Genomic DNA, 11,845 nt, shown 5'->3' with positions numbered 1-11,845 from the left:
GGCATCCGGGACCCAGCCGCGGGGACAGCGCTCGGGAGCCGGCGTGGTGTTGCAGAGGCTAGGACAGCAGACTGGGAGCTGTGAGCGCCTCTGCAGTGGCGCTCGCTGGCTTGGCTGAATCCAGGACGGGGAGGATCTGCACACAGCCCAGCTCGTCCTGGCCAACCTGAGAGCCTGGAGCGGGCCCGGCCCTGCCTCTCCTGACAGCTCCTTCAAAAGACAAGGACAGAGCCGAGCGCTGCTCACAGGGCCTCTTCTAGGACCCACAGAAGGTCTAAACAGGAACAAAATGAAAGGAACAGAGGAACCAAGGCCCTTCCAGAACACTGGCCAGACAGGAGGTGCCCAGAAACACAGGCAACAGATTGAATGAAATCAGCCCCGGGACACACAGACAGCAGAGCAGGCGCTCTGTAGGGGGTCTGGGCCTCTAAGGAGGCACCTGTGTCCCCCATGGGCAAGCCTGGGATCCACACACACACACACACACACACACCCGCCTCCAGACTGCAGCTTCCGGCTACCTCAGACCCCAGCAGGTAACAGTGATGGCTCAGATCTGGGATTCCTGTCGCCATGGAGTCCTGCTTCAGTTCTCTGAGCTCTGTGATCCATACAGCCCGGGGCCAGCCCCAGCTGTTACAGGGGACAGAGGAGTGTGAACCAGCGATGTGGTGTTCTCTCTCTCTCTCTCTCTCTCTCTCTGCATCGACAGCTCTCTCTATGAGTGCCACTCTCTCTCCAAATTTGATATAAGGGAATCATAATTGCACACAGAGAGCAAAGGGACAGTGTGCAGAGACACAAAGAGAAAGCGTCAGGAGGCAGAGCTGAGACAGAGCCCTGGGCCCTGGAGGAAGGCAGATGGACAGCAGCACCAGAGGAAGCGCAGTGCTGCGTCACATGGCACAGGTTCAGGTGCAGGTGCAGGTGCAGGTGCAGGGGTTGGGGAGGGGCAGACAGTTAGGAGAGAGCCACTGGCAGGGACAAGGGCATCAGGAGAGAACCCAGCACCGAGACGAGGAGACACCAGCACAGAAGGAGGCAGCCTGGGCGTCTGGTCACGTGTGCGTGTGCGTGTCTGTCTGTGTTTGCAGATCTTACACGGAGAACCCTGCCGCCGGCCACCTGCTATGTGCGGGTCACACACCTCATGGGCAACATGGACAGTGACAAAGTACACGTGGAATCTTCCCCACATGTTCCTAAATAAACTTAGGTTTTCAAAATAAACGTATGTTCTCACTCCATTCTGCCTAAGTTTTTTAAAATTTCTTTTTTGCAACGGAATGGTAGAGAGACAAAGAGGGTAAGACAGAATGAGAAGTCTTGTATCTGGTGACTCACTGCCTGCATGGCCACAACACTGGAGCTGGGCCAGGTCACAGCCAGGAGCCCAGGGGCTACTGAGGATTTCCACATGGGCGGCAGGAGCCGGGTTTCGAGCCGTTGTCTCTGCTTGCACTAACGCATAGCAGGGAGTGGGGTTGGAAGAGGAGCAGCTGGGACTCCAGGGGTGTCCCTGACAGGGGAGGCGGCTGCACAGCTGGTGGCCTAACCCACGGTGCCACACAAACAGCCCGCAACAGAATGATCCTGTCATATCCCGTGGCCTTTTTGTCATTGTCTCCAGCGGGCTGACACGTATGTGCAGGTAATATGTACTTGCACACAGGTGTGGTCATGTACAATCCATGTTGATTCCCTTACAACAAAGCCAGGTCACTCCCAAAATACCAAATTCCACCCAAGATCCAACTCATACACACTCACACACACTCTCACACTCACACCCACACACCTTCACAACCCGCTCGCTCATACCACTCTCACTCACACTCACACCACACTCACATTAACACACTCACACATATACTAATCACACTCACACACATAGACACACACTTACACACATACACTCGTGCACAATCTCACACATACACACTCACACTCATGCACACTCACACCCACTCACCTCACATTCACACACTCACACATACACTTACATACACTCACACAGACTTGCACACAATCACACACATACACTCATGCACAATCTCACACTGAAACACACACACTTGTGCACTCATGCACAATCTCACACTCAAACATATGCACTCACACTCAAACACACACTCACACCTATGCACACCCACTCACACATTCACACACATCCACACTCACACACTCACTCACACACACACCCAGGCACCTGCACCCCACAGGCTCCCCAGGAGCAGCACAGGAGCATATGCCAGGGAAGGTTCTAGAAGGACCCACCAGGACCTGGAGGCTCTGTGACTCCCCCGACATGGTTCCCCCGCTGGATCAGAGGGTGGTGGTTCCAGGAGGCCCAAGGGCTGCACAGCTCCTGTGTCTGCAGAAATGGTGCGGAGTTTGCACACAGCCTTGCACGGGCTCCTGCACAGATAACCCCCTGGAATCCTCGCCCCCCAGCCTCTATTCGCTGTGTGCAACCTTCCTAGAGAGCAAATGGGGAAACCACAACAGACAGCAGTGAGTGCATGGGCTCAGTACGCTGGCCATGTCTGGTCATAACTATGGACGGCAATGGTTGACTGGGTGGAGGGACACGCATGCCAACTGGGTGACGATGCAGTGGTGGGAGGCGAGCGTCACGAGCATTCTGGTCTTAGCCATGCTGTGTCTGACTTGCACACACGGGTCAGAGACCAGCACTCAGATTCTCCACGGGCACCCTGCTCCATGCCTCTCTCGACTGTTTTAGCCACAGGAGAACTTCACTCAGCCTCACATTGGAACTGTCACTCACAGGGACACGAGGGACACAGGAGCACCTTAGAGAAACTCCACGGCTGAGAACTGGACACACGAGGCAGAAAGGGACAAAGACCAGAGGCCAGCTCCAGGCTGTGTTGCAGGCGGGGATCCGTCCTCAGAATCCTAACCTGCTGGTCTCTGTCTGTGCTAGCTCTGTGGGATTACACAGAGGAGGGGCAGTCCCATTACACCTGGAAGGCCTGGCAAGGAAAGGGGCCATCATTCTGAACAGGGCATGATGCCTAAAATAAGGAGCCTGTGATGTCCAGCATGGACGGGACAGGTGGGGACTTGAGAGACACAGCCAGCAACCCATGAACAACCTCGCTGGGCTGTGCCCCGCTCCAGGCGTCTCTGATTCCAGCTATTCTGCTTGTGCTGAAGTCCAGCCCAAGCTGGAGGCAGAGGAATTTTGCCCGACTCAGGAAGCAAAATCGCAGACTGGCTGTTTCGAAACTTCTCTGCTAAGCCAGGTGAACTCAGGATGGGGAGAGCCCAGCCGTCCCCGCCCTGCCAGCTCCACTTCCAGGACGGGCCCAGCCCATTCTCAGCCTATATAAAGTGCAGCCCGGAGCCCAGCTCACACACCTGCTCCGCAGCCCCAGCTCCCGCACTCCCGCCCGCTCAGCCTTCTCCCTCCTGCAGCCATGGCCAGCAAGTCCACCGTGAGGACCCAGACCAGCGTCAGCCGCCGCGGCTTCAGCACCAGCTCCGCCAGACTCCCCAGGGGCAGCCACTCTGGCTTCAGCTCTGTCTCTGTGTCCCGCTCCAGGGGCGGTGCGGGGCTCGGGGGAGCCTGTGCAGGCGCTGGCTTTGGAAGCCGCAGCCTCTATGGCGTGGGGGGCTCCAGGAGGATCTCCGTGGTGGGTGGCAGCTGTGGCGTCGGAGGCGGCTACACCAGCAGATTTGGAGGCGGCTATGGCTTCGGAGGTGGAGCCGGCAGCGGATTTGGTTTCGGCGCAGGCATGGGGGGCGGCTTGGGGCTCGGCGGTGGAGCTGGTTTTGGCGGCGGCTACGGGGGCACCGGCTTCCCCGTGTGCCCCCCTGGAGGCATCCAAGAGGTCACGGTCAACCAGAGCCTCTTGACGCCCCTCAACCTGCAAATCGACCCCACCATCCAGCGGGTGAGGACGGAGGAGCGCGAGCAGATCAAGACCCTCAACAACAAGTTCGCCTCCTTCATCGACAAGGTGAGCCGGGACCTTCGGCAAATGCCGGACTCAGCAGCGGGAGGGAAGTTTGGTTTCAGCTCTGTGCAAATCACTTCATTGATGGCAGGTGCGGGTTTCTGCTCGTTCCCGCATCCTGGGTGGGAAGGGACTTGGCAGACAGGACATTATTGCTTGCCCTGGGGCTCCTCGGCTACTGCGGGACAGACATGAACTCTGTGCTCACATACCGGGGCTGATGGCCCAGGAAGGCCACAGGTTCCAGGCAGCAGCAGTGCCTGGGCCTTTGCAGCTCCCCCCACTCCAGCCAGCCATTCCCGGTGCCGGCTGTGCCCTGAGAGTGGGAGGCTGGGGGCTTCCCTCTGGGTCTCCCCACCCCCACCAGACACAGGCCAAGCAGAGCCCCCAGGAAAGGTTTAGGAGAAGCAGCAAATGGGAGGCAGGGAAGTCACAGCAAAGCCAAGTGTCTGCACCTTCCAACTCGGCTCCCCGCAGGTGCGCTTCCTGGAGCAGCAGAACAAGGTCCTGGACACCAAGTGGACGCTGCTGCAGGAGCAGGGCACCCGGCCCGCGAGGCAGAGCCTGGAGCCGCTGTTCGAGCAGTACATCAGCAACCTCCGGAGGCAGCTGGACAGCATCCTCGGGGAGCGGGGCCGCCTGGACTCGGAGCTGCGAGGCATGCAGGACCTGGTGGAGGACTACAAGAAGAAGTGAGTGACGTGGGGGAGCGGCTCAGGGGCTGCCGGGACAAGGTCCCGGCCAGGGTGACTGCGTCCAGACCAGGGCCCCATTCCTGAGCTGCAGCATCCGAGGGCTGGGACATGAACCTGACAGTGTCCGAGGACCTCTGATGGCACAGAAGCACCACGCGAGAGGGCTTGAGCACGGGACAGTGAGGGGCACCCTAGGCTGCCTGTCAGGCTCTCAGTGCCATGAGCTCAGCCTGGTCTATTTCTGTTCGTGCAAACTCTGGGGGCCTGGCCGGGCCTCTGCCGCCTGCTGCCCCCCGCCCCAGCCCTGTCCTGTCTTCTCCGAGCAGATATGAAGATGAAATCAACAAGCGCACGGCGGCCGAGAATGAGTTTGTGACTCTGAAGAAGGTGAGCCTATGATGTCAGCAGCAGGTGTCTGGCTGAGGGCGGGGCTTGTCTCTGAGTCCCTGCCCACCCTGGGGCAGACCTGGGACCCAGCAGTGGGGACCCAGCAGGGGGCGCTCTGCTGACCTCAGCCCGTGGCCCCTTTCCCCAGGACGTGGACGCCGCCTACATGAACAAGGTGGAGCTCCAGGCTAAGGTGGACGGTCTCACCGACGAGATCAACTTCCTGAGAGCCTTCTATGACGCGGTCAGTGGCTCCACCCACCGTGTATCTGCCCCACTCAGAGTCTGCGTGGGGGCTCATGCCGGGCTCAGGCCCTCAGAGACCCCCCAGGGCACAGGGGTCACGGAGCTCTCCCCACAGGAGCTGTCCCAGATGCAGACCCACGTCTCCGACACGTCCGTGGTGCTGTCCATGGACAACAACCGGCACCTGGACCTGGACAGCATCATCGCCGAGGTGAAGGCGCAGTACGAGGACATCGCCCAGAGGAGCCGCGCCGAGGCGGAGGCCTGGTACCAGACCAAGGTGGGCAGGGCGGGGCAGCCACTGCGGGATTCCCGGGGCCCTCCCTGAACCCCAGAGGCTGCAGATAACTGGGGTCCCCTCCTGAGAGAAGACGGGCTGTCATATGAGCCAGTGCCCCCTGCCGGGTCATTATGGTAACGTTATTACAAGCCTGATACATGGTTTCCATGGAGAAACCCACATGGGCCAGCCAGTGGTCTAGCAGTAGGACGCCTGCATCCCACATGGGAACCCTGCTCTGGCCGCTGAGTTCAGATCCTGCTCGGGTGCAGTCAGGGCGCAGCTCTTGGCTCCATGAGTGCTTCCTGCTGCACCTGGGAGATGGGGATGAGTTCCTGGACCTGGTTGTGTCCAGCCCTGCTGTTGGCAGACATCTGGGGCTGAGGCAGGGGATGGTGTCTCTCCGTCCTCAGTTCTGGATCTGTCTCTACCTCTCATTTGCTCTCAAAACCCTACCGTGCGGCTCACCGATGTTGTCTCCCCCGCCCTCCCCGCCGCAGTACGAGGAGCTGCAGGTCACGGCCGGCAGACACGGGGACGACCTGCGCAACACCAAGCAGGAGATCGCGGAGATCAACCGCATGATCCAGAGGCTGAGGTCTGAGATCGACCACGTCAAGAAGCAGGTGCGCGGGGGTGGGGCCAACTCGCTCTGGTGTCTCTGCTGCACCCTAGGCTCGCATCGGGCAAGATGCTGGGAATTCCCTACTCTAGGGGGCTGAGCAGGGGTGGACCCAGCCTAGGGCAAGAAACCCACGTTGTGGGAACAGTGCCAATTCCACCAGGGAATGGCAGATAAATGTGATCTGGGAGATGGAGATGCTCAGAGCCTCTGCCTGCTCTCCCCCGCCCCAGTGCGCCTCCCTGCAGGCGGCCATCGCCGACGCCGAGCAGCGCGGGGAGCTGGCCCTCAAGGACGCGCGGGCCAAGCTGGAGGGGCTGGAGGACGCCCTGCAGAAGGCCAAGCAGGACATGGCGCGGCTGCTCAGGGAGTACCAGGAGCTCATGAATGTGAAGCTGGCGCTGGACGTCGAGATTGCCACCTACAGGAAGCTGCTGGAGGGCGAGGAGTGCAGGTGAGCCCGCCCCTCCCTCTGCACCTGGGTACACAGGCTCCTGGTCTGAGCCAGCCCAGGGCTCCCAGTGGGGGCCCAGCTGTGTCCCTCTGGGACCACGGGAGGGCCGCTGGCCATGCCCCGGTCCTCAGTGGGGCTCCTAGGTCTCACCTCCCCCGTCCTCTCTCCTAGGCTGAGTGGCGAAGGCGTTGGACAAGTCAACATCTGTAAGTGCTTGCTTCCTTCCTCCCTGCCCTGGTGCTCCTGGGACTGGGCTGGGGCTGGGCACAGGTGCTCACCAGCTCATGCTGTGTGCTTGTGTGCACCCTGCAGCCGTGGTGCAGTCCACCGTGTCCAGCGGCTACGGCGCCAGTGGCAGCGGCGCAGGTGTGGGCGGCGGCAGCAGCTACTCCTACAGCAGTGGCCACGGGCTCGGAGGCGGCTTCAGTGCTGGCAGCGGCATCGGCCTCGGCCTCGGGGGCGGCCTGGGCTCCGCCGGGGGCAGCGGTGCCTCCATCAAGTACAGCAGCACCACCTCCAGCAGGAAGAGCTACAGGCACTGAGCCCCACCCCTGATGCGTGGCCCCCAGCCCTGGGCCCCCGCCTGGCTGCAGAGACCTGGGGCAGGCGGCCTGCCCTGCCCTGGCCTCAGCTCCGTCCTGCTCTCTGCTTGGAGCTGAGGCTGCCGAGGGCCCCTCCCTCCTCCTCTCTGTCCACCGAGCTGTGCCCGAGCGCCCTTGTCACCATCACAGGGCACCTCTGCCCTCTCACAGTTTCTTAGCCACTTCCTGTGCCTCTGTCCCCACAGTTCTGTCTCCGAGGGTGTGCATTGCAGCACTAGTGTCTCTGCCCCTCTTCTTTCTAGAAAATTCTCTCTGGTCCATTCCAGAACAGAGCCCTTTGCCTTTCTCTTCCACTGGGCCAGACATCCCCATTCTCGCAGTGGGGTGATCCTGCCTGGCCGTGGCCATGGGCACACGAGGGGCCGTCCCGTGGTTACACAATGCGTGTCCACACAGGTGGTGTCCACTGCTCTTCCCTCTGCCCGTGCTTTCTCGTGATTATAAATAAAGCAGATTTCCATGACCTGTGTCTTTCTTGCTGCCTGGTTGGAGGACACAGGATCTGCTCCTCCACCCGGGGATCAGTGTACCCTCATGCTGACCCAGAGTCCTCCCCCATGCGTTGTGCTCCTGTCCTTATGGGGGATCAGGAAACCCCAGACTCCTCTGTGTCAGGTTCCCTGCAGGATCCAACCACACATATGCAGCTCCTAGACCGGGAGCATCAGGCCAGAGTCCAGGTCACTGCACTGACCCCACACAGAGACAATCAGGGCAAAAGTCACGTGAGAAAGTCTAGGATATTGGAGTCATCCTTCAGTCCGAGCGAGAGAGGAGATGCCGTGGAGAAGCCCCGGATGGGGACCCCTGCTCCCACACTGGGTGTCAGCACGGGTCCCAGGGGCTCTCCTTGTGGTCCAGCGCTCTGCTCAGGCACTGGGAGCCTCTGGTTAGGGATCAGGTACCAAATTCCAACTCAGTCCTGGCAGCTGCATGGAGTGACCCAGCAGAGGTACAAGCACCCTCTTCTGGCCGGCACCACGGCTCACTAGGCTAATCCTCTGACTGCGGCGCCCCCACTGCAGGTTCTAGTCCCGGTTGGGGCGCCAGATTCTGTCAAGGTTACTCCTCTTCCAGTCCAGCTCTCTGCTGTCACTCGGGAGGGCAGTGGAGGATGGCCCAGGTCCTTGGGCCCTGCACCCACGTGGGAAACCAGGAGGAAGCAGCTGGCTCCTGGCTTCAGATCAGCGCAGTGCAATGGCCATAACGTGCCAGCCATAGCAGCCACTTGGGGGGTGAACCAATGGAGAAAGAGGAAGACCTTCCTCTCTGTCTCTCTCTCTCTCACTGTCTAACTCTGCATGCCAAAAAAAAAAAAGACACCCTCTTCTATCTGCCCCTATGTCATCCTCTCCCCATCTCTCCCCAATATTGCATTCCAGGAAATCGTTGATAGAAACCCTTCAGTACCAGGAGAGTGGCAACAACCCGTGAGAGCAATTCAGGAGCGCAATGTGCTGATGGAACTGACTTCTGGGATCCCACCTGAGGACAGAGACAAACATGGGACCTGGGGTGTGCAGCATGGGACCCGCACAGCAGAGAATGGTCAGCCAGTGCAGCCAGATGCCAGGGCTGCCGGAGGCTTTGGCACCCAGGGCCAGGCGGCAGCTCGGCTCACAGGTCCTGAAGCCTGAGGGCCCCAGGAGGAAGGAACGCCCCTGACACCTGGGAACCTCCCCAAGAGTTCACCGCCCCCAACCCAGGGGGAATGGAGATCCCATCCCTGACTAGCGCATGCCCGGTCCTGACTTATGCTTGAGATGACTCAGGGTGACCCGAGTGGGGACTCCAGGCTGGAGAGCTGGCCTGCGCGTGACCGTGTTCTCCTCACCCCCAGTTCTCACATCATTGGAGAAATTGTCCAGGGTGATCTGGCACTGCCAGGGCTTGGGGCTTCCTTGTATCCTAGATTCCCCCCCACTTCACTATTGCCCATGCAAAGTGGGCAGCACCTCACCTTGGCCCCACCTCCTCTTCCCTGACCACAGCTGGGAAAGATTTTCTACAACTAAGACCACTTAGCACGTGTGTGTGTGTATGTGTGCCTGTGTGTTTGAGAGAGAAAGAGAGAGAGAGAGAATTTAAATATAATGGAGCTAAGGCTCAGTGAACATGAGACACATAATATAGACAAACTACCCCAGCTCCGTGTCAAACCATGTAACAACCTGAGACGAAATGGGCCGAGTCCTTGTGGACGCCCAATACCATGTTGCTCCCAAGGGGAAATCATCAGAAACCCCCAGACTCCTGGCAGACATGGAATCCATGTACAGAAACCTAAAGGAGAAACTCCAGTCCAGGAATTCTGCAGGGAGATTCAGTGGGTGCCCGGCCTCTGAGAGACCTCCTGGTATCAGGGTGTCCTCCCAGGCGGGGCCCTGACTGCTCATCCTCACAAGGTTTCCTCTTAGGACTTCGGGGCCGTGTGCCCCAAGTGTGACCCTCACACAGGGCACACGGAACCTGGGGCAGAGTGACGCTGAGGTGCTGCGGCCACGGCGTTCAGCTGCCTGCTTGGCCCGTGACATTCCCAGCTGAGAGGAGCAAGTGATGCAAACTCTGACCAAGGGGGTCTTCTGCCTCTTCAAACCGTCCTCTCTCAGTGGATGAGGGCCTCACACATTCCCCCCCCGCCCCAATACCCTGTCTCTACAAGCAGCATCGGTGGGCTGCAGTGCCCTGGCCAGGGGCTGACTCTCTTCTCAGACCCCTGCTCACCGGCTGAGCGAGAATCTCCCTTGCCCTGCCTCTCTGTCCTGACTTCGATCCAAGTTGTTTCTGCTCTGACTGGCTGCCTCCCTTCTTCCTTGGTCCCTAAAATCAGCAACAGGCTCTCTTGCAAGAGCAGAAGTCTTCATGTTAATGAGTGCAGCCTCTCCGCTCTCTCCCATGGATGTCGCCTTGGAGTCCCGTCTAACACATGTGCTGTATACCACAGTGAGAATAGAATTGGAACATTCCAGAAAATATTTTAATGAATCAGTGGATCCAAGGATGGATGTACAGTGTGACGACAGAGAGAGAGACAGAGGGAGTGTGAGAGAGATTTCTTATAAAGAAATTGTGCCGGCCGGTGCCGCGGCTCACTAGGCTAATCCTCCGCCTAGCGGCGCCGGCACACCGGGTTCTAGTCCCGGTCAGGGCGCCGGATTCTATCCCGGTTGCCCCTCTTCCAGGCCAGCTCTCTGCTGTGGCCAGGGAGTGCAGTGGAGGATGGCCCAGGTGCTTGGGCCCTGCACCCCATGGGAGACCAGGAGAAGCACCTGGCTCCTGGCTCCTGCCATCGGATCAGCACGGTGCTCCGGCCGCAGCGCGTCGGCCGCGGCGGCCATTGGAGAGTGAACCAACGGCAAAAGGAAGACCTTTCTCTCTGTCTCTCTCTCTCACTGTCCACTGTGCCTGTCAAAAAAAAAAAAAAAGAAATTGTGCATGTAACTCTGGATCCCCAAGTCCCAGCTGTGCACTCAGCTGTGGGGACCCTCGGGAGCACCGGGTTTCCTGTGCAGACCCTGCTGCAAGACTGAGAACCCAGAGCACACCGTCTGCTCCAGTCCCAGCAGGGCAGGAGTGAGACCCAGAGACGCTGGTGCTGTCACTCAGGTCTGGCGTGGGGACACACCAGGTCCCAGCTCAGGTGGTGAGCAGGGAGGAAGATCTGATCTCCAGCTGGGTTTCTCCCCTTCTGGCTGGGGCTGGCGGAGCGACACTCACAGCCGCACTGTCGGCTTGGGCTCAAGCTTCCTGTCCCAATGTCTTCCTTCCAGAAACATTTCAGGGCAGTCGCAGAGGGAGGTTGGACACACACGTGGGCAACCGGGACCCAGCCGTGGGGACAGCGCTCGGGAGCCGGCGTGGTGTTGCAGAGGCTAGGACTGCAGAGGCGCTCACTGGCTTGGCTGAATCCAGGACGGGGAGGATCTGCACACAGCCCAGCTCGTCCTGGCCAACCCGAGAGCCTGGAGCGGGCCCGGCCCTGCCTCTCCTGACAGCTCCTTCAAATGACAAGGACAGAGCCGAGCGCTGCTCACAGGGCCTCTTCTAGGACCCACAGAAGGTCTAAACAGGAACAAAATGAAAGGAACAGAGGAACCAAGGCCCTTCCAGAACACTGGCCAGACAGGAGGCGCCCAGAAACACAGGCAACAGATTGAATGAAATCAGCCCCGGGACACACAGACAGCAGAGCAGGCACTCTGTAGGTGGTCTGGGCCTCTAAGGAGGCACCTGTGTCCCCCATGGGCGAGCCTGGGATCCACACACACACAAACACCCCTGCCTCCAGACTGCAGCTTCCGGCTACCACAGACCCCGGGAGGCAGCAGTGATGGCTCAGATCTGGGATTCCTGTCGCCATGGAGTCCTGCTTCAGTTCTCTGAGCTCTGTGATCCATACAGCCCGGGGCCAGCCCCAGCTGTTACAGGGGACAGAGGAGTGTGAACCAGCGATGGGGGTGTTCTCTCTCTCTCTCTATCTGTCTCTGTGACTATCGACAGCTCTCTCTGTGAGTGCCGCTCTCTCTCCACATTTGATATTTGCGAATCATAATTGCACACAGAGAGCAAA

The 11,845-nt window shown here is 59.6% G+C and overlaps 1 protein-coding gene across 1 annotated transcript; it reads left to right on the top strand.

The window, feature by feature from the left end:
- The first annotated feature begins 3,388 nt into the window (after positions 1-3,388).
- Positions 3,389-7,730, top strand: LOC138843071 (keratin, type II cytoskeletal 6A). Its single transcript, XM_002710999.6, has 9 exons — positions 3,389-3,992; positions 4,467-4,681; positions 5,011-5,071; positions 5,220-5,315; positions 5,433-5,597; positions 6,098-6,223; positions 6,453-6,673; positions 6,845-6,879; positions 6,986-7,730. The coding sequence occupies exons 1-9, from the start codon at positions 3,450-3,452 to the stop codon at positions 7,213-7,215; spliced, it is 1,692 nt and encodes a 563-aa protein (XP_002711045.3). The 5' UTR covers positions 3,389-3,449; the 3' UTR covers positions 7,216-7,730.
- Positions 7,731-11,845: the final 4,115 nt, after the last annotated feature.

Source organism: Oryctolagus cuniculus, chromosome 11, assembly GCF_051225735.1.
Source record: "Oryctolagus cuniculus isolate XC-2025 breed Fujian yellow rabbit chromosome 11, ASM5122573v1, whole genome shotgun sequence".
Lineage (NCBI taxonomy): Eukaryota > Metazoa > Chordata > Mammalia > Lagomorpha > Leporidae > Oryctolagus > Oryctolagus cuniculus.
Note: the sequence above shows the minus strand (reverse complement) of the source record. Positions and strands in the feature narration are given on the sequence as shown.